Below are 21,895 nucleotides of genomic sequence, written 5' to 3' on the forward strand. Positions count from 1 at the left end.
TTCAGCTCAATTCAAAATACATTGTATTTAGAAAGCCAACATAATCTGGAACAGTTCGGAGATTAGATGGAGTATTTGTATTTGTATTTATGTTTGTTTTTATCACAATAGATTTCTCTGTGTGAAATTCGGGCTGCTCTCCCCAGGGAGAGCGCGTCGCTACACTACAGCGCCACCCTTTTTTTTTTTTTTTTTTTTTTTTTGCATTTCTTCCTGCGTGCAGTTTTATTTGTTTTTCCTATCGAAGTGGATTTTTCTACAGAATTTTGCCACGAACATCCCTTTTGTTGCCGTGGGTTCTTTTACGTGCGCTAAGTGCATGCTGCACACGGGACCTCGGTTTATCGTCTCATCCGAATGACTAGCGTCCAGACCACCACTCAAGGTCTAGTGGAGGGGGAGAAAATATCGGCGGCTGAGCCGTGATTCGAACCAGCACGCTCAGATTCTCTCGCTTCCTAGGCGGACGCGTTACCTCTAGGCCATCACTCCAGTAGTTGTAGAAAAATAAGATGCTCGTCTGCCAACACACTGTCCATGAGGGTTCGAGTTCGAATCTCGCTCTTGCCCTTTCTTCCAAGTTTGACAGGGGAATCAATCTGAGCGTACTGTCGTTGGAAGGAGACGAAAAATCTGAGGTCCTGTTTGCAGCAGGCGCTTGGCGCACTGAAAACGAAATTCTGCAAAATTCTGTACAGTAAACCACTCTGCCAAGTTCGCTCTCCCAATCCGCCCCTCAACGACGACAACCGATCCATACTTCCCCCCCCCCCCACCCGCACCCCAGCCACCCCCACGCCCCACACCCCACACCCCCATCTACCAACCTGCAGGGGAGCGGAAGGCACGATCCACAGGTTGGTGACCACGTCCTGTATCCTCTGACAGTCCACGGACATCAGGTTAACCACTGAGCCCCCCGTGAACTCTTGCTTCGCTTCGTTACTCACCGTCAGGGCCTACAGGCATGACGATCAGTATCAGTATCAGTAGCAGTATCAGTAGCTCAAGGAGGCGTCACTGCGTTCGGTCAAATCCACATACGCTACACCACATCTGCCGAGCAGATGCCTGACCAGCAGCGTAACCCAACGCGCTTAGTCAGGCCTCGAAAAAAAAATTTTAATAATAAATAAAATAAATAAATAAATTTAAAATAATAAAACAAAATAAAATGAATAAAACAAAAAGAATAATGGTTTGGCCAAGCTGTTTTTTTCACAGTGCTACCAAATAATTGCGTAACTGAGTTAAGTTTAGAACAACTAATACAATCCTTTGCCTGTTAACAGACTGCGTTTTGACAATTTACCCAGAAATGAAAGAATCTGTGATAAATGTTCCACAAACGACCTAGCTGATGAGTTTCACTGTTTTTTGAAAGCATCAGACAAAATTTTTTCCTTGGTATTATCGATGGGTGTATGTATGTGTGTTTGTATGGGTTTATGTGTGTTTGTATGGGTTTATGTGCCTTGCCTTGTTTGCCTTCCCTGCCCTGCCCTGCCCTGCCTTGCCCTGCCCTGCCTTGCCCTGCCCTGCCCTGCCCTGCCTTGCCTTGCCTTGCCTTGGCCTGCCTTGCCCTGCCTTGCCTTGCCCTGCCCTGCGCTGCCATGCCATGCCCTGCCTTGCCTTGCCTTGCCTTGCCTTGCCTTGCCTTGCCCTGCCCTGCCTTGCCTTGCCTTGCCCTGCCCTGCCCTGCCCTGCCCTGCCCTGCCCTGCCTTGCCCTTGCCCTGCCCTGCCCTGCCCTGCCTTGCCTTGCCTTGCCCTGTCTTCCTTGCCCTGCCCTGCCCTGCCCTGCCCTGCCCTGCCTTGCCTTGCCTTGCCTTGCCTTGCCTTGCCTTGCCTTGCCCTGCCTTACCCTTGCCCTGCCCTGCCCTGCCCTGCCCTGCCCTGCCTTGCCTTGCCTTGCCCTACCCTGCCCTGCCCTTGCCCTGCCCTGCCTTGCCCTGCCCTTTCCCTGCCCTGCCTCGCTTTGCCCTGTTCTGCCCTGCCTTGCCCTGCCTTGCCTTGCCTTGCCTTGCCCTGCCCTGCCCTGCCCTGCCCTGCCTTGCCTTGCCTTGCCTTGCCCTTCCTTGCCTTGCCTTGTCTTGCCTTGCCTTGCCCTGCCCTGCCTTGCCTTGCCTTGCCCTGCCCTGCCTTGCCCTGCCCTGCCTTGCCTTGCCTTGCCTTGCCTTGCCTTGCCCTGCCTTGCCTTGCCCTGCCCTGCCCTGCCTTGCCCTGCCTTGCCTTGCTCTGCCCTGCCTTGCCCTGCCCTGCCCTGCCCTTGCCTTGCCTTGCCTTGAGTGCTCAAACCATCATCTTGAGGTGGCGCTTTCTCAATGTGTAGAACCAGGGCAGCTCTGATCTTCATGGTCGTCTTCCTCTCTCTCTGTCTCTCCCACATCTCTGTCTCTCTCTCTCTCTGTTTCTGTCTCTGTCTCTCCCCACGCTATGGCACACACAACGCACTACCTTGTTGCAGATGGCGGCCACAAGAGCAATTTTTATCTTTACTGCCGTCTTCATCCCTCCTTCTGTCTCTGTCTCGCCCATCCTCTCTCTCTCTCTCTGTCTCTCTCTCTTTCTCTCTGCCACCACCTCCTTATCTCTCTTTGTCTCCACACTCTCTCTCTCTCTCTCTGCCATCTCTTTCTCACATGTCTTTATGTCTCATTTTGCTAAGTATCATCTCTCTCTCTCTCTCTCTCTCTCTCTCTCTCTCTCTCTTCCTTTCTCTCTCTCTCTCTGTCACTCTGTCACCTCTGTGTGTGTGTGTGTGTGTGTGTGTGTGTGTGTGTGTGTTGTGTGTGTGTGTGTCACGGCTACAGTACACTTACCACGGCAGTTTAGACATTCACTGCCGTCTTCATCTCTCTCTCTCTCTCTCTCTCTCTCTCTCTCTCTCTCTCTCTCTCTGTGCCACCTCCCCTCTCTCTCTTTCTCTCCACTCTCTCTCTCCCATCTCTTTATCACACTGTCTATGTCTCTGCTGAGTATCCTCTCTCTCTCTCTCTCTCTCTCTCTCTTTCTCTTCACGCCACGGCCACAGTATCTTTCTCTGTCACCCCCCTCCCCCACCTCTCTCTCTCTTTCTGTTCGCCCCAGCCATAGGACACTACCTTGTTGTAAATAGCGGCCACCTGGGCAGTTTTGATTTTTATGGTCGTCCTCATATCTCTCTCTCCTCTTCCTCTCTCTCTCACAGCCCCCCCCCCCCACCCCCCCCTCAACCCCTGGCTCCCCCTCCCCGTCTCTCTGACTGTCTCTGTCTCTGTCTGCCACCCCCTCTCTCTCTCCACGCCACAGCCACAGCACACTACCTTGTTGTAAATAGCGGCCACCAGAGCAGTTTTGATCTTCATGGCCACGTTGTAGGAACGGTACGAGTTCTGGTTGAAGAACACGGAGTAGAGGAAACTGACGACGAAGAAAGCGACGACCAGTATCCATCCCTGCCACCTGTAGTGGTCTCCCTTGTTCTCGATGTAAGCGATGAGGGCGCTGCACGTTATGACGAACAGTGGGTGGGTGGATGAATGGAAAGATGGGTGAATGGGTGGATGGGTTGGATGAGTCGGTGAGGGGTGGGTCGATGGTGATGAAGATATGGAGTGAGTGTGGAGTGATGGCCTAGAGGTAACGCGTGCGCACAGGAAGCGAGAGAATCTGAGCGCGCTGGTTCGAATCACGGCTCAGCCGCCAATATTTTCTCCCCCTCCACTAGATCTTAAGTGGACGCTAGTCATTCGGATGAGACGATAAACCGAGGTCCCGGGTCCCGTGTGCAGCATGCACCTAGCGCACGTAAAAGAACCCACGGCAACAAAAGGGTTGCTTCTGGCAAAATTCTGTAGAAAAATCCACTTGGATAGAAAAAACAAATAAAACTGCACGCAGGAAAAAATACCAAAAAAAGTGGGTGGCGCTGTAGTATAGCAACCCCAATTTCACACAGAGAAATCTGTTGTGATAAAAAGAAATACAATACAAATACAAAATACAAATACAATATACACGCCCATCCTCGGTCGGAGACCAAGCTCTAAGCGCTGTACAAACACGGAGTCATTTACACAACAGGCTGCCTACCTGGGTAGAACCGGCTGTACGGCTGCCATTTGGGCGCTCGTCATTCGTTTCCTGTCTCATTCAGGTTTCAGTTACACACACATATACACTCATACAGATCTGTAACATTTTACGTGTATGACCATTTCGTTCTTTCCCCCCGCCATTTAGGCAGCCATATTCCGTTTTCCGGGGTGTGCATGTCAGCATGTCCTTGCATGCCATGAGTATGTTCTTCTTTCCAGTATCCACCGAACGCTGACATGGATTACGGGAGCTTTAAGGTGCGTATTTGAACTTCTGCGTGGGTGGTGGGTGTATGGGTGGATGGATGATGGGTGGTTGGGTGGGTGGACTGGTGGGAAGATGGTGGGTGGGTGGGTGGGTGGTTGAGTGGATGGATGGGTGGGGGGTGGTTGGTTGAGTGGTTGGGTGGGTGGATGGATGTACGAAGGCAGTGCACGTACGTACGTATATATGTATGCATGTAGGTAGGTAGGTAGGTAGGTAGGTAGACAGGTATGTATATATGCATGTATGCAAACATATCAAACAGATGAGCTGCAAGGATCATACTCCTGAAGAAGTGTGCAAGGCATTCAGCAAAGAATCTCTCTACAGGCAGCCAGCGTTGTTCTAATCCAGTGTTCACCACAGATCAAGGTCCGACGCCCCGTTTAAGCGTGCTGTGGTTGTTCTTGTTTTCCTCACTTCATCCAGGTGTGACAGGGTACCCTAACTTCGGTTAAGGAAGGTTGAACGCGGCGGAAGGAGAGGACTGGGCCCCCCCTTCCTATGCCATACCTCAAACACTGTGGATCTGAATTCACTGCCTCTGTAGCCTTAGGCTATGGGACCTTGATTTGATTTGATCTGGATACTTACATAACGATTATCATCGGTCGGAGACCAAGCTCAAAGCGCTTTACAAACTCGGGGTCATTTGCACAACAGGCTGCCTACCTGGGTAGAGCCGACTGACGGCTGCCATTGAGCGCTCATCATTCGTTTCCTGTGTCGTTCAATCAGATTTCAGTTACGCACACATACACGCTCATACAGACATGCAACATTTTACATGTGTGACCGTTTTGTTCATACACCCCGCCATTTAGGCAGCTATACTGTGTATGATTGGCCCAACACTCGGCTTATATCACAGATTGACATAAGTTTACATTTGGGCCAACAGCAAAGTGAGAGCTGTATTATCAATGGTTTCTCCAGTCAATGGGAAACCATTTACAGCTTAGTCTTTTGTGAAGGACTATGACTCTCAAACTAGGAGGCAAAATTGCACTAGCTAGCTCTTAGTGCTGCAGTCTTGTGGGCTAGTTGGCCTTTGGGAACCATCCCAACGCCGACTGTCCTAAAAACCCTCTTGGCCGAGAGAGTGGGGATGTACTTTGGCAAGACACTCTCCACTATAATCAAATTCTAGCCCAAACAGTCGGAACAGCAGTTGCCTCCTCTGCTGTTCTGATGGTCATAGTCGGACACGACTGACTATCACACTGTGCATGTTCTTGTTTCCGTAACCCACTGAACGCTGACGTGGATCACAGGATTTTTAACGTGCGTATTTCATCTTCTGCGTGCGCATACTCACCTTTTAAGATATTATTCCATGTTTATCTTCCTATCCTACCTCAGCAGAATGGGGTTGGCAAACTGAAGCACATCCGCCACGAGACGCATGACATGCGCGTAGAACATTTCCGGGTAGAAAACACGAAAGAGCACTCTGACTAAAGATGGGGGACGTTGGAATCGCTGAGTGCTCCCCCCTTCTGTTGGCTTGCCTGCAACGCACATACACACACACACACACACACACACACAGACAGACACATACGCATACACACACGCACACACACGCACGCGCACACACACTCACTCAAACACACACACACGCGCGCAAACACATGCACGCAAGCACGCACACATACAGACACTTCACACACACACACACACACACACACACACACACACACACACAAACGCATGCACGCACGCACGCACTTCACAAACATACACAGGCACACGCACACACACCCACACACAGGCACACACACACACACAACCCCCCCCCCCCCCTCCCCACACACACACATTCATTTTGATTTGTCTTCCGCAGCCACTTGCCATGGGCGAATTGTTCACTGCCATTGCCTTGATATCCATGCAGGGTCAACAAGGGAAGAAACTGCTGCTTTATCAGACATACAAAAATGTAATGGTTCCCTCCCTTTACCATCATCTGTCTTTTTTTCTTTCAGTGCGCCTAACTTGATGTATTTATCAATCTAAGACGGGGAAGTTAGCTATATATCTGAACGTGTTTTCTTCCACTACCGTGTTGTGTCATTCACACACACACCCGCGCGCGCGCACACACACATGCACGCACGTACGTACGCGCGCTCGCAAACACATTGTGTGTGTGTGTGTGTGCGCGCGCGTATATATGTGTGTGTGTGTGTGTGTGTGTGTGTGTGTGTGTGTGTATCTGTGTGTGTGTGTGTGTGTGTGTGTGTGTGTGTGTGTGTGCATGTGTACGGTGTGCGTGTGTATCTGTGTGTGTCTGTGTGTGTCTGTGTGCAGTGAAAATACCAACCAAGTAATTTCGTTTTCTCGTTCAGCTGTGATGCATCTTCGTCCTTGGCACGGTGAGATCGACGTTTCAGTCTGGAAACAGAAGCACAGCATCGAATCAGATAAACAACACTGCATATATGTATTTGTATTTGTATTTCTTTTTATCACAACAGATTTCTCTGTGTGAAATTCGGGCTGCTCTCCCCAGGGAGAGCGCGTCGCTACACTACAGCGCCACCCTTTTTTTGGTGTATTTTTTCCTGCGTGCAGTTTTATTTGTTTTTCCTATCGCAGTGGATTTTTCTACAGAATTTTGCCAGGAGCAACCCTTTTGTTGCCGCGGGTTCTTTTACGTGCGCTAAGTGCATGCTGCACACGGGACCTCGGTTTATCATCTCATCCGAATGACTAGCGTCCAGACCACCACTCAAGGTCTAGTGGAGGGGGAGAAAATATCGGCGGCTGAGCCGTGATTCGAACCAACGCGCTCAGATTCTCTCGCTTCCTAGGCGGACGCGTTACCTCTAGGCCATCACTCCACTAATGTCCATGGTTAGGATGTTGTTGGCAATGTGTGTGAGAACAATACCAATTAACCACTTGACTGCAAAACCGTTGTGAAATGAGATCAGTATGCCATGAATTTGAAGTGCAGTCGCTACTTTTGTGTACTTTAGACTTCAGGAGCCAGTTGCATTGCTCGGACGGAAGAGCCTAGTATGGTCGTAATCCGCTACTAACTGTGTGTGGTATGGAACTGACCAATGGCGCAGTTCGGTCAACGTAGGTATTTAGTCACGTGTAACTGTCAAAAAGTTAGAAACCAAGCAATGCAACTGGCTCCAGAACTCTTTATTTGCTTCAAATAGAAAATGTTGGTATCAATGATATGAATGATTTGTTGTTGTTCCCTGAACGAACGTGATGCAGTCCAGAGAAGAAATCAAATAAACAAAATGGTAACACACGTAAAATGATGCATGTCTGTCTGAGTCTGTGTGCGTGCCTGAAATCTGATTGAATGACACAGGAAACGAATGACGAGCGCCCAATGGCAGCCGTCAGTCGGCTCTACCCAGGTAGGCAGCCTGTTGTGCAAAATGTCCCCGAGTTTGTAAAGCGCTTAGAGATTGGATTCCGACCGAAGATTGGCGCTACATAAGTATCCATATCATCATCATCATCATCAAATGAACTTCCTCTTTCGCTTCGTCAAGTCTCCACACTCAGCTCTTTCAAGTCTGGCCTTGAAACCCACCTCTTCCCAAAAATAGCCTCTGTTCACTGCCTCTTCCTTGTCTTCAGTTTCTCCAGTTTTAGAGTTATGCATGCGTGTGAATGACTGGTGCGAAAGCGCTTTGATTTGTCTCAACACAAGAATAGTTCAGCACTACAGAAATACCATTATTATTATTATATTAAATCCTTCTGGCGCTCCTGGCTGTCTCAAATCTATGACCCACCTACCCCCTCCCATCATTCCCCTCGAACATCCCCGCCTTCTGTTCATACCTGCACACTGTCGCCTTGGCCAGCTCTCGCGCCCATCTGCACGTGAAATCCGGCAGGAGTCGCGACGTCATCAGGCTGGGAGGTAACTCCCACACATCGTTCGGGACCAGGGGAGATTTATAGCCCTTGAAAACTAACCTGGGTTGGAAATAAACCATTTAAAAAAAAAACCAAAAAAACAGGGAATTGAAGAGAGTTGGTTTGTAATTTGTATGTCGATTATACGACGAAGAAAATGAAACCGTTAAAGTTTTTGAATCTTGAGATTTTGAGTCGTGTGTGTGTGTGCGCGTGTGTGTGTGTGTGTTTTCTTATGTAGTGGGTTGAAAAAAAAAAAGCGCGGCATGTAAATTGCTTATCTCATATCTCTCGTTAAAGTAAAATTTCGTTTCATTTCGTTTTGTTTTTGTTCTCTCTCTCTCTCTCTCTCTCTCTCTCTCTCTCTCTCTCTCTCTCTCTCTCTCTCTCTCTCTCTCTCTCGTGTGTGTGTGTGTGTTTGTATCTCTGTGTGTGTTCGTGTGTGTGTGTGTGTGTGTGTGTGTGTATCTGTGTGTGTTTTCGTGTGTGTGTGACTCTGTGTGTGTGTGTGTGTGTGTGTGATATATATATATATATATATATATATATAGAGAGAGAGAGAGAGAGAGAGAGAGAGAGAGAACACTGAACACTGATCATTGAACACTGAAAGGTTCAATATCATTAGTTATACAGCTCTGGTGACATGGGGGTGCAAATCAGAACAATAATTATCACAATAACGAATCAAAATAAAACAGAAAAGAAACATATTGGAACTTAAATAAACTAACGATCGACCATCCATTTTCAAAGTTCATGAAAACAAAAGCATTTTTTTTCTATCCATGTAATTAAGCTATTGACACGAATTACTCTCCTTTCGAATATTATAGTCTTCAGCAATGTACTTCGCCAGTAATCTTACTGCATCGTCATCGTAATTCATTTCCAACACACTAATGGTATCTTAACTCTCTCCATACGAACGGCGAAAGAGACGACGCTAACTGCGTTTCACCCCAATTACCATCATCAAAATATTGCAAGCGGAAGGCTCTTATACTGAAGACGTGAATGTTGACAAAGAATACCACAATTCTGACGACGGAAGCTAAAGGTTGGGTCATTGAGACACTCACTGAACATCCGAGGGGTCTGTGTAGAGGAGAAGAGAGGACTGGCCGTACTGAGTGAGCTCATTGCAGTACTTGCTTTGGAAACAACACATTTTTAACGAACAGTGATTCGCAGTTGAATATATAAAAAAAAAAAATGCATGTCATCTTCTCTTTGAAACCCACACATTGGACAAGGGGAGAGTGTGGATGGTTCGGCGTAAACCTACCTTGGATGTGCGATCAAGCCAAGCGTTCTGAGTCTAAATCTGGCAATACTTACTCTATGCCATTTATTTGATACTGTTCTGATATGCTTCTCTGGCTCAAGCATACTTTTGAAACTAATATATATATATATATATATATATATATATATATATGTATGTATATATATGTATATATATATATATATATATATATATATATATTTCATAACTTTCCATTTTACAATGTCAATTTTGTTTATATGAGAGAGAGAGAGAGAGAGAGAGAGAGGAGGGGGCGGGGGTGGGGGGGGGGGGTGAGGGGCTGAGCAAATGAGCTGAATACCGTTCGTTTCCACATGATAGGAAAATGTCGGCATTTCCAGGAGAGAAAAAAAAAAGAAGAAATATTTACCCTGTTACCCAGTGGAACGTGACTTTCGATGGAAACGATGCTCTCAGCTCAGGACTTTGTGGCTGCAGCACACACACACACACACACACACACACACACACACACACACACACACACACACATAGGACAGGTTTTCATACAGTGACAAATATGTTTGCACAACTGCACGGGTGGTCATCAGAAAATATGGTAGACAAATGGAGAAACAAAATCAGCAGGAAAGAAAAAGTGACGAACGAATGAATTGATAAATGAATGAATCTAAATGATTGAATGGCTGAATAGATAGGTAAGTAGATAAATGAAATTCGGGCTGCTCTCCCCAGGGAGAGCACGTCGCTACACTACACCACCACCCATTTTGGGGGGTATTTTTTCCTGCGTGCAGTTTTATTTGTTTTTCCTATCGAAGTGGATTTTTCTACATAATTTTGCCACGAACAACCCTTTTGTTGCCGTGGGTTCTTTTACGTGTGCTAAGTGCATGCTGCACACGGGGCCTCGGTTTATCTTCTCATCCGAATGACTCGCGTCCAGACCACCACTCAAGGTCTAGTGGAGGCGGAGAAAATATCGGCGGCTGAGCCGTGATTCGAACCAGCACGCTCTGATTCTCTCGCGTCCTAGGCGGACGCGTTACCTCTAGGCCATCACTCCACATTTTTCACTGTAGATTTACACACTAAAAGTAATGACTGCATTTCAAACTCACTTGGATATCATTCCACCACGATTTGACAGTCAAAAAGTTTTCGTGGAATTTATTTCAGATTATCTTTTCTGTCAACAGAGCTGTTACTGATATTTTGTTTAGAGGTTAAAGGTTAAAGGTCCCGTATACTTTCACAGCCACAGTGAATTTATGTCCACTGTGTCCAGGACTCAGCACAGGCAGGCGGGGCCCAGTCCTCTCCTTCTGCCGTTCTAACCTTCCCCAACCAATGTCTGGTACCCATTCACTCCCTGATGGAGTGAGGTTAATCGGAGTAAAGTCCCTTTCCCAAGGGACACAACACCATGCCGAAACGGGGCCTCGAACCCTGATCACTGATGAACACTGGATCACAAGTCCCAAAGCCTAATCGAAAAAAAGACATAGCATTACGAATGAATAAAGTAATGCATTTCTTCTTCTTCTTCTTCTTCTTCTTTGTTCGTGGGCTGCAACTCCCACGTTCACTCGTATATACACGAGTGGGCTTTTACGTGTATGACCGTTTTTACCCCGCCATGTAGGCAGCCATACTCCGCTTTCGGGGGTGTGCATGCTGGGTATGTACTTGTTTCCATAACCCACCGAACGCTGACATGGATTACAGGATCTTTAACGTGCGTATTTGATCTTCTGCTTGCGTATACACACGAAGGGGGTTCAGGCACTAGCGGGTCTGCCTGCGCATATGTTGACCTGGGAGATCGGAAAAATCTCCACCCTTTACCCACCAGGCGCCGTCACCGAGATTCGAACCCGGGACCCTCAGATTGAGAGTCCAACGCTTTAACCATTCGGCTATTGCGCCCGTCTAATGTATTTCATTTCCTGAGCATTTGTTCAAACCCATACACCCACATACCCGCGTCTAAACGCGTTGGGTTATGCTGCTGGTCAGGATTCTGAAGCGTGTATTACGGATTTTTCCGTACGCAATGACGCCTCCTTGTGAAACTGAAACAGAAACAGAAACTGAAACCATATACCCACCTTCCCGCCTCTACGAGCACAGACGTGGACCACGGGCTCTGCGATGCTGTGCAGAACGAGCTGCAGGGCGATGAAAACGAAGGAAGCGACGAAGATGCTGGATAAAATGAAGCTGTCCACACCTTCCTGCCCTCAAACCAACGGTATCATCAACATCGGTAACTAAACAAAACCGTCATACACGTAAAATGTTACATGTCTGTCTGAGTGTGTATATGTGCGTGCCTGAAATCTAATTGAATGACACAGGAAACGAATGATGAGCGCCCAGTGGCAGCCGTCAGTCGGCTCTACCCAATTAGGCAGCCTGTGGTGCAAATGACCCCGTGTTTGTAAAGCGTTTAGAGTTTGGTCTCCGACCGAGGACAGGCGCTATATAAGTATCCTATCAATCAATCAATCAGACAAACAAAACGAGAAAAGCACATTTGCTTCAACTTACCTATTGATTGATTTATTGATTTGTTTGTTTATTTACTCATTCATTTATCGATTTTTTTTTTTATTCAGTTAGTTTGTTGGTTAGCTGGTTAGGTAGTTAGTTAGTTTGTTATCCATATATACACACACACATATATATATATATATATATATATATATATATATATATGTTTATTTATTCATTTAATTAATTTCTTATTCATACATTCATTCATTCATTTATCTCTCTTTTTTTTTTCAATCAAGACCTAAGCGGTCTGGGTTACGCTGCTGGTCAGGCATCAGCTTAGTAGACGTGGTGTAGCGTATATGTTAAGACTTGTTCGAACACAGCAACACCTCTTTGAGTAACCTGAACTGACCTGAACTGAAAGGAATACACAGAGAGGCGCACAGAACCCACCTCCTCAACGACAGACGTGTACAGCAGAACAATATGCACGCTGAACGCCAGAAACCAGAAGAGGAAGAGGACACACGATGACGTCACTTCCGCTTTCCTCGACAACACGGTCAGTACCGCGGCGAGAATCTGTATGAATCACAATCACCATCATCATCATCATCATCACCATCATCATCATCATCATCATCATCATCACCATCATCATCATCAGCAGCAGCAGCAGCAGCAGCATCTAGCTATAGCATTGTCATCATCATTATCATAATCATCATCATCATCATTGTCGTCTTAGTCATCATTATCGTTGTTGTCATTATCATGGTCGTCGTCGTTGTCATCGTCGTCGTCGTTTTTCATTTACGTGAATCATCGTTTTTATTTGTGGGTTCGACGGGTACAATAGCCGAGTGGTTAAAGGTTGGACTTTCATTCTGAGGTTCCTGGGTTCGAATCTCGGTAACGGCGCCTAGTAGGGTAAATGATGGAGATTTTCTGATCTCCTAGGTCAACATAATTTATGTGTAGACCTGCTTGTGCCTGAACCCCCTTCGTGTGTACACGCAAGCAGAAGATCAAATACTCACGTTAAATATCCTGTAATCCATGTCAGCGTTCGGTGGATCATGGAAACAAAAACCCATACCCAGCATGCACACACCCCGAAAACGGAGTATGGCTGCCTGCATGGCGGGGGTAAAAACAGTCATACACGTAAAAGCCCACGCGTGTACATACGAGTGAACGTGGAAGTTGCAGCCCATGAAACGAAGAAGAAGAAGAATTTGTGGGTAAATTATGTCTGTTGTGTTTATCCTCGCCAGAAACACAAACCACGCCTTGATAAAAAGTGTGGCTGAAAGAAATGCGGCTCAAAGCAGCGTATCACTCACCACTGCTGATGCATAGAACTATGTATAGGCCATCATTTAACCCATTGACGACTGCCGACAAGTATACTCGTCAGTGACGGGCTGTCGCTTCAGTGAGACAAGACAAGCGTTTATAGGTCAGGACGTCAGCCACTATTCCTCATTTAGATCACTTCCTTCTTTTTTTTTCTTCCATTAATGTTCAGCGGTCATAACTTTGACCATTACTAACATTTTCCGTTACACGACCAACATCGACTTGCCGATGCCTCTGTCATGGTTTTATGCATACTGGGTATTTTCGTATCTCCATAACCCACCGAACACTGACATGGGTTAGAGGATCTTTAACGTGCGTATTTGATCTTCTGCGTGCGTATACACACGAAGGGGGTTCAGGCACTAACAGGTCTGCTCATATGTTGACCTGGGAGATCGGAAAAATCTCCACCTTTACCCACCAGGCACCGTTACCGTGATTCGAACCCGGAACCTTCAGACTGAAAGTCCAATGCTTAAACCACCCGGCTATTGCGCCCGTCAGCCACTATTCCTTTTGGGGTTGCATAATGTTTGTTCAGCTACATCGATCACATCATTAAAAAGTATGCAAAACAGTAGCAGCTATACTTCACATTCATGTCACACTGATCTCGTTTCAGCAAACCTCAGCAGTCAATGGGTTAAATGGTACTTTGTTCCTGTCCGTTACGCCCTCTGGTGTGTAGGGCAGCACGGAAGAACCGTCACTCTTGTCTGTTTTGCGTCAGTCTTGGGATGGAGGGTTTGATATTGCTTTCGCTTTCATAATGTCTTCATGATCTAGTACATATGGATGATGATGATGATGATGATGATGATGTTGCTGCTGTTTAGTGCTGCTATACTTTTCTCCATTACAATGAGGAGCCATTTACAGCTTAGTCTTTTGTGAAGGACTGCGACTCTCAAACCAGGAGGCAAGACAGCACTGGTTCTTCGTGCTGCAGCCTTGTGGGCTAGTTGGCCTTTGGGGACCATCCCAACGCCGACTGTCCTAAAACCCTCTTGGCCGAGAGTGTTGGGGATATAACTTGGGCAAGACATTCTCCACTATAATCAAAATTCTAGCCCATAATTATAGTCGGGACAGCAGTTGCCTTCTGTGCTGTTCTGATAGTGATTGTCGGGCACGACTATTATACTACTCACAAACGTAGCAGCTTTGACGGCGCATCCCAGATAGAAGGCGGTGGACACTGGGTGATGCTGAAGGTCTTCCTGCTTTCCCACCAGACCTTCCAGACAGGCCAGCACGGCCAGCACCACACACAGCAGCTATGGACACACAGTTTCGGTTTCGGTTTCGGTTTCTCAGGGGAGGTGGCAGAATGGTTAAGACGCTTATCTGTCAATACAGTGTCTGTGAAGGTCTGGGTTCGAATCCCACTCTGGCCCCTTTTTTCCAAGATTGACTGGAAAATCATACTGAGCGTCTGGTGGTGGGGTTTTTTGGTGGTTTTTTTTTTTTTTTTTTTTTTTTTTTTTTTTTTGGGGGTGGTGGGGGAGGGGGGGGTTGTTGTTGTTGTTTTGTTTTGTTTTTTTCTGGTTTAGTTTTGTTTTTTCGGATCAGACGATAAACCGAGATCCCGTGTGTAGTAAGCACATAGCACTGAAAAAGAATCCGTAGGAACAAAAGTGTTGTCCTCTAGCAAAACTCTGTAAAATAAACTTGTAAAAATACACAAATATATATGCATGCATTCAAGGCCTGACAAAGCGTGTTGGGTTATACTGCTGGTCAGGCATCTGCCTAGCAGATGTGGTGTAGCGTGTATGGATTTGTCCGAACGCAGTGACGCCTCCTTGAAAAATTGAAACCGAGAAACAAGGAGTCGTCACTGCGTTCAGACAATTCCATATGCGCGATGTCACATATGCTAGACAGATGCCTGACCAGTAGCATAACGCATAACCCAACGAGCCAGTCACGCCTTGTCTGCACACATAATAGATAGATAGATAGATAGATAGATAGATAGATAGATAGATAGATAGATAGATAGATAGATAGATAGATAGACAGATAGATAGATAGATGGATGGACAGATAGATAGATAGATAGATAGATAGATAGATAGAGAGAGAGAGATAGAGAGATAGAGAGACAGATAGATAGATAGATGGATGGACAGATAGATAGATAGATAGATAGATAGATAGATAGATAGATAGATAGATAGATAGATAGATAGATAGACAAATAGATAGATAGATAGATAGATAGATAGATAGATAGATAGATAGATAGATAGATAGATAGATAGATAGATAGATATGTATATCAGTTCGCCTACCTTACTGGATCAGAATCAGGATCAGGATTCGGGGCGTTGTTACATACAACTTAGCCATTTTTGGCTTTTTATACCCCTTCAGGTTTACTCCTTTTTGACTCACTTGTGTAAACAAAGTCAGTCTATGTTTTAACCCGGTGTTCAGTTGTCTGTGTGTGTGTGTGTGTGTGTGTGTGTGTGTGTGTGTGTGTGTGTGTGTGTGTGTCCGTGTGTCTGTGTGTCCGTGGTAAACTTTAACATTGACATTTTCTCTGCAAATACTTTGTCAGTTGACACCAAATTTAGCATAAAAATAGGACAAATTCAGTTCCTTCCAGTCATCTTCTTTAAAACAATATTGCACCTCTGGGATGGGCACCAAAAAAATTTTTTAAAAAGAAGTCTAATTATATCCAAACTGCATTGACTGTTACATTTATATTTTTTGTGTTCTCTAAACTTGACACTTTGACCTCTTATTCTGACACAACAAACAAGAGGAGTCATTATTACTCCTTTTTTATTGTTGGTCGGGTCGTTGACTAGCTCAGTCATTTTATCCATCAAAGTCATAAGTCTTTTTTTTTTTTTGTCAATAACTCATGTTTATCTATGAGGTTCTTAAAAGTATTTATACTAGGTGCACGTTTGGTATTGTTTGTGAGTTTGTTCCAATAATTTGTTACTCTGTTACTAAATGTAAACTTTCTGAGATTTGTTCTGGAATACTGTTTAAATATTTTATCTGTACTGTTTCTTGTAGTGTCTACCTTTGGAGTACAAAAAAAGCATGCTCTGTTTACATCGTCAAACCCATTAAATATTTTGTACGTCTGTATCAAGTCCCCTCTTACTCTTTTTGCTGAGTGGATTTCTTCCACAGAATTTTGCCAGAGGACAAAACATACGTTGCCTTGGGTACTTTTCCATTTCGGCAAATGCGTGCTGCACACAGGACCTCGGCTTATCGTCTCATCCGAATGACTAGACGCTCAGTTTAATTCAAACTTGAAAGAAAAAAGGCGACACCGGGATTTGAACACAGACTCTCATGGACACTGTATTGGGCAGATAAATATCTTAACCATTCAACCTCCTTCATTCCTGTGTGGACGCACAGAACACGAAGTGTTGTTCTTTTGTCAAAGCAAGGTGAGTGCAACGACCACTCGAACATTCCAGAACGATGCCACACACAGCATTTAGTGTATTTTGTATTTTGTATTTCTTTTTATCACAACAGATTTCTCTGTGTGAAATTCGGACTCCTCTCCCAAGGGAGAGCGCATCGCTACACTGCATTTTCTTTGGATCTTGTCTTAACTGTAATATGCTAAAAAAAAATAATAATAAAAATAAAAAAGTTTTATGTACTTTTTTTTGTTTTGTTTGTTTGTTTGTTATTGTTTGGTTGTTTGTTGTTGTTGTTTTTTGTTGTTGTTGTTTTTTGTTTGTTTGTTGTTGTTTTTTATTCTATATCATTTATTCCCTTCTTTTTAAGTTATGGTGTGTTTGTTTTTTGTTGTTTTTTTGTGCCTGATCTTTTTTTATTTTGTTAAAAGTAGAAGCAGTAGCAGCAGCAGCAGTAGTAGTAATAGTGGTAGTAGTAGTAGGAGCAGCAGCAGCAAAAGCAGCGCGCAGCAGTAGTAGTAGGAGCAGTAGCAGCAGCAGCAGTAGTAGTAGTAGTAGTAGTAGTAGCAGCAGCAGCAACAGCAACAGCAACAGCAACCACAACAACAACTTGACAACAACAGCAGCAGCAGCAGCAGCAGCAGCAGTAGTAGTAATAGTATACTCCTCAATCCGGTTGTCTACGGCACTTCAAGACAGCCACACTCGCCATTTTGCCGATGTTGAAGGCACTGTGAGGAACGGGAGCGGGGGCTCTGTGCGTGTAGAGAAAGTGAAAGTAGACAGGGGAGGTCACCCACAGCCACCCGCAAGGTCCCCACACCAGAACTGTGTTGCGGAAGCATGTAGTGAACCTTGGCCATGAGCTGTTCAGCAGGGATTCGTTCTGGAAGCAGAGCAGTTCCGAACAGATAGCAAACCCCATGAGAAACATACATAGCTCTCAAAATCAATGTGGTATTGGGTAAAGTCCTGTTTTAGCTTCCCAAAAATCAGTGTCTTTGCAAATTTGCGTAAAACTATTTACAGAGACACACAAAAATATATGTATACAGTATAGTTTGAGCACAGTGTCTATCTTGCTTCAAATGATCGATACAAAATACATACATAGACTTTTCACCAACTTTTGATGTGTTGTAGACATTATCATATCAAAACGGAAGAGACAAGGCTGCCTATAATACTGATTTTCCTGTGATGAATTATTCTCTTAAATTCTGAATCACGGGGTATACTCGAACAAACTGTACTTCATCTTCTTTGCTACTTCCACAGAGTTTTAGACGGTTTGATTTTTTACCTATAGTGATGGACACAACTATCGGACACACAAAATCGAAACTTGGAAATCATTTGGATTACAGCACGATTAGGATATAGATATGGTCTGACGAAATGCAAAGCCCCAGAGTGAACGAGGGGTGGGGGGAAGAAACAGACAGACAGACAGACAGGCAGGCAGACAGGCAGACTGACTGATTGACTGACTGACTGACTGAAAGAGACGTGCGTACACAGACATGAACACACAGACAGCACAAGTACACACACACACACACACACACACACACACACACACACACACACACACACACATGAACTCCCCAACAATTCACAACACTTCATCTACTAGAATCCCATGTCTTTTATATGCAGATGATTTAGTTATTTTATCATTATCTAAAGACGGCTTGCAACAAAAGCTTAACATTTTACACTCTTACTGCAGTCAATGGGGCTTACGTTTGAATAGAGAAAAGACAAAAGTAATCGTTTTTTTTCAAAAACTGTCCCTAAAATACCCCTACATTTTAAATGTGGAGAGGACATAATTGAAACAGCAGAAGAATATAGATATTTAGGGGTTATATTTCATAGAAATGGCAACTTAAGTCGAGCACAAGGTCATCTTAAAAATCAAGCAAATAAGGCTCTACATGTGCTACTCAGAACATTTCGTAATACAAATATGAATATAGATATCATGTGTCAGTTATATGATACTTTGATAACGCCTATTTCAACATATGGAGCAGAAGTTTGGTTCCCATATGATGTTACAGGAAATGTATCGTTTAATTTATTCGAATTATTCAGTAATTGTCTTTTCAACAAATTTCCACATGAAAGACTTCATGTCAAGTTTTGTAAGCAGTTACTTGGTGTACATAAAAGAGCAATGGTTCTCCCCGTTTTAGGAGAATTAGGAAGATTTCCAATAAGCCTAAAAATAATATGTCAAGTTATTGGCTATTGGATACACATATTAGAGCTTCCTCAAAATTCACTTGTATACACAACATATAACTGCATGTATCGTCAAACAAATGAAAATGTTCAGTGGCTACTTTTCATAAGAAATGTATTAACTAGCACTGGATTAGATCATGTTTGGAAAAATCAGTTCACTTTTAGTGTTAAAAGGTTAAAGCATGCTGTATCCAAGAAGCTTGAAAATGAATATATAAAATTTTGGAAACAGAAACATGACAGTTCATCTAAATTAGCATTTTACAAGAACGCTGTGACAAATTGAACCGTATTTAAAGAATACAGCAAATACACAACACAGGAAAGCACTGACCATGTTACGAATCAGCGCCCATGACTTACAAATCGAACAGGGAAGATATAAAAATACACCGAAAGAACAAAGACTGTGTGATACTTGTAACAGTTTAGAAGATGAGATTCACCTTTTAGACAATTGTGTAAAGTACAATACTTACAGACACAGATTCCTAATCGATATATGTCGTCCAAATGCAAAGCCTAGTGAATTGATCCTTCTAACAGAAATACAGCCAAGGCTGGCGAAATTTGTTCATGAATGTTTCTCTTCTTAATATGCTCATGTTTATGTTTCATTGTGTCTTATAAACTTTAAGGTTTTATGACAATAAAAAGTATTCTATTCTATTCTATTCTATTCACACACACAGACATACACAGATACACACAGACAGACAGACAGTCAGAGACAGACAGACAGACAGACAGACAGACACACACACACACACACACACACACACACACACACACACACACACACATACATATAAGCACATGACACATAATTATTACAGACATTCCATAGTCATGCATAGTCACGCGCGTGTATGAGCGCAAGCAGTGTGTGCACACACATACTTTCATGCACGCGACATATCAAAAGCCTCCGAAATTCAGACAAGAAAACAGTAATTTACCCAAAATGCAGAACCTCCGCAGAAGTCTTCAAAAGTATCCATTACTTTGTTCTCGACAATCCTGGAAAATTGATGGAAGCTGGTTTTAGTCGTGAATAACATGTCCAGAGTGTCTTTGGAAACTGTACGTTATTGTTGCGCACGGCATTCGCATTATCTGTTGACACCACTGGGTCAAAAAAATGTATGTCATCAGTCATCAGTCACACACACACACACACACACACACACACACACACACACACACAGAGAGAGAGAGAGAGAGAGAGAGAGAGAGAGAGAGAGAGAGAGAGAGAGAGAGAGAGAGAGAGAGAAGAACACAAATTCCACGTGGTCCACTCGTGAACTAACCGTGCATTTTGTGTTTGAAAAATAGCATGATACCACAAGTACAAGATGATTACCTGTATTTCTGTCTGTCTGTCTTTCTTTCTTTCTTTCTTTCTTTCTGTCTGTCTGTCTTTCTTCTTGCCTTTTTTTGCTTTTCTTTCTTTCTGACCATTTATTTTTGTTGCTTTTCTTTCTATCCATTTCTTTCTTTCTTTCTGTCTGTCTTTCTTGCCTTTTTTTTCCTTTTCTTTCTTTCTTTCTTTCTGTCTGTCTGTCTTTCTTTATTATTGTAATGCGAATTTTCTTTCTTTTCTTCCCACCCCCAACCCCAGCCAACCCTACCCCCAACCCCCCCTTTTTTTTTTCCTTTCTTTTTTTTTTGGGGGGTGGGGGGTGCGGAGGGGGGGCTTGGGTGGGGGGGGGGACGAATTCTTGTGACTATTTTCCACTCGTCCTATTCTTTGTACTCGTTCCATTGTCTGGAGATTGATGATAACAACTTTGGCCTGAACTGAAACCAGCTGACCAAATTCCCAGCAGGTGCTGCAGCATACACGGTTTAGTTGATTATAGGCTACTGGTGAGTTTCGGGTAAAGGGGATGGAGGACGGTGGGGGTTACAGGCTATATCTGGCATCACCTATGTTCGGTTACTGCTTAGATGTCTTTTGTAATAGTGATGTGATGTGTTATAGTATGAAGATACAGCGATCAGAGAGGTCTTTGTAACAGTAATGTGATGTGTTATAGTTTGAAGATACAGCGATGAAAAAAAAAGGGGTGGGGCGGGGGGGTGGGGGGGGGTTGTCAGCTGACGTAGAAGATAATGGTAACATGGCTAGGTTAGAAATGACTGCAGCTCTGCGCTCAGCATAAAGATGAATGACATAGCAAAACGTGTGTGTGTGTGTGTGTGTGTGTGTGTGTGTGTGTGTGTGTGTGTGTGTGTGTGCGCGCGCGCGCGCGCGCTTATGTTTCTGTGTCTGTGTTTCTGTCTGTGACTTTATAATTATATTGTCACTAAAACCCATAAAATGTTTCATGTGTTTGATTGTGTAATGAACCATATTTATATATATATATTTTTTTTTTATCAGCATAATCACTTACATCTGTTATTGTTTATGTTCACATTCCCCCCCCCTCCTCCCCCCCATCTATTTTGAATTGTCATAATGAATTTATATACATAATAAAACGGTGGTCGACCCAAGAAAGTCCGGGGAAAAAAAATTCGGTTATTGCCCTGATGATTATATCTTATCTTTAGGTCAGGTCAGGTCATTAGATCTGCTACTGGTAACCTGTAATCCAGTACAACCTGTTCAGGGTCGGGTTGCCGGCGACTAAACCGGCACTCCCACTGCTCCCTTCCGGGACTGGTGAGGCGGGTGGCTAGACACCCTTATGGAGATCCATAAAAGGGCGTCGGCTCAGGAGAGCCACCGACGGCCATCTAGCTCCACTGTGCTGTGTGCATGCCACACGCAGTTGGCCCCCGGGGTGTGTCTACCCATGCATGCGAAGTCTGGATCCGGCAGAATCTGCGGAAGAAACCTATCGGTTCAAC

General features: G+C 44.5%; 1 protein-coding gene across 2 annotated transcripts in view; it reads right to left on the minus strand.

Annotated features, from left to right (window-relative positions):
• The window catches only part of LOC143291515 (multidrug resistance-associated protein 1-like), a 61,710-nt gene extending 41,593 nt beyond the window's left edge, over nt 1–20,117 (minus strand). Inside the window, exons 1-11 of one of the 2 annotated variants that reach the window (XM_076601407.1) lie at nt 19,996–20,117; nt 17,493–17,669; nt 14,528–14,653; nt 12,465–12,593; nt 11,621–11,746; nt 9,919–9,980; nt 8,162–8,299; nt 6,669–6,739; nt 5,700–5,853; nt 3,304–3,484; nt 828–959 (exon numbers count right to left, since the gene is read on the minus strand). In XM_076601407.1, the coding sequence (XP_076457522.1) occupies nt 828–959; nt 3,304–3,484; nt 5,700–5,853; nt 6,669–6,739; nt 8,162–8,299; nt 9,919–9,980; nt 11,621–11,746; nt 12,465–12,593; nt 14,528–14,653; nt 17,493–17,669; nt 19,996–20,097 (1,398 nt within the window). In that variant the 5' untranslated portion in view covers nt 20,098–20,117. Of the gene's footprint in view, nt 1–827; nt 960–3,102; nt 3,114–3,303; nt 3,485–5,699; nt 5,854–6,668; nt 6,740–8,161; nt 8,300–9,918; nt 9,981–11,620; nt 11,747–12,464; nt 12,594–14,527; nt 14,654–17,492; nt 17,670–19,995 lie in introns of those variants that run through there. The other variant, XM_076601408.1, reaches the window with a different exon arrangement.
• Nucleotides 20,118–21,895: the final 1,778 nt, after the last annotated feature.

This window comes from Babylonia areolata, chromosome 17 (genome assembly GCF_041734735.1).
Source record: "Babylonia areolata isolate BAREFJ2019XMU chromosome 17, ASM4173473v1, whole genome shotgun sequence".
Classification (NCBI taxonomy): domain Eukaryota; kingdom Metazoa; phylum Mollusca; class Gastropoda; order Neogastropoda; family Buccinidae; genus Babylonia; species Babylonia areolata.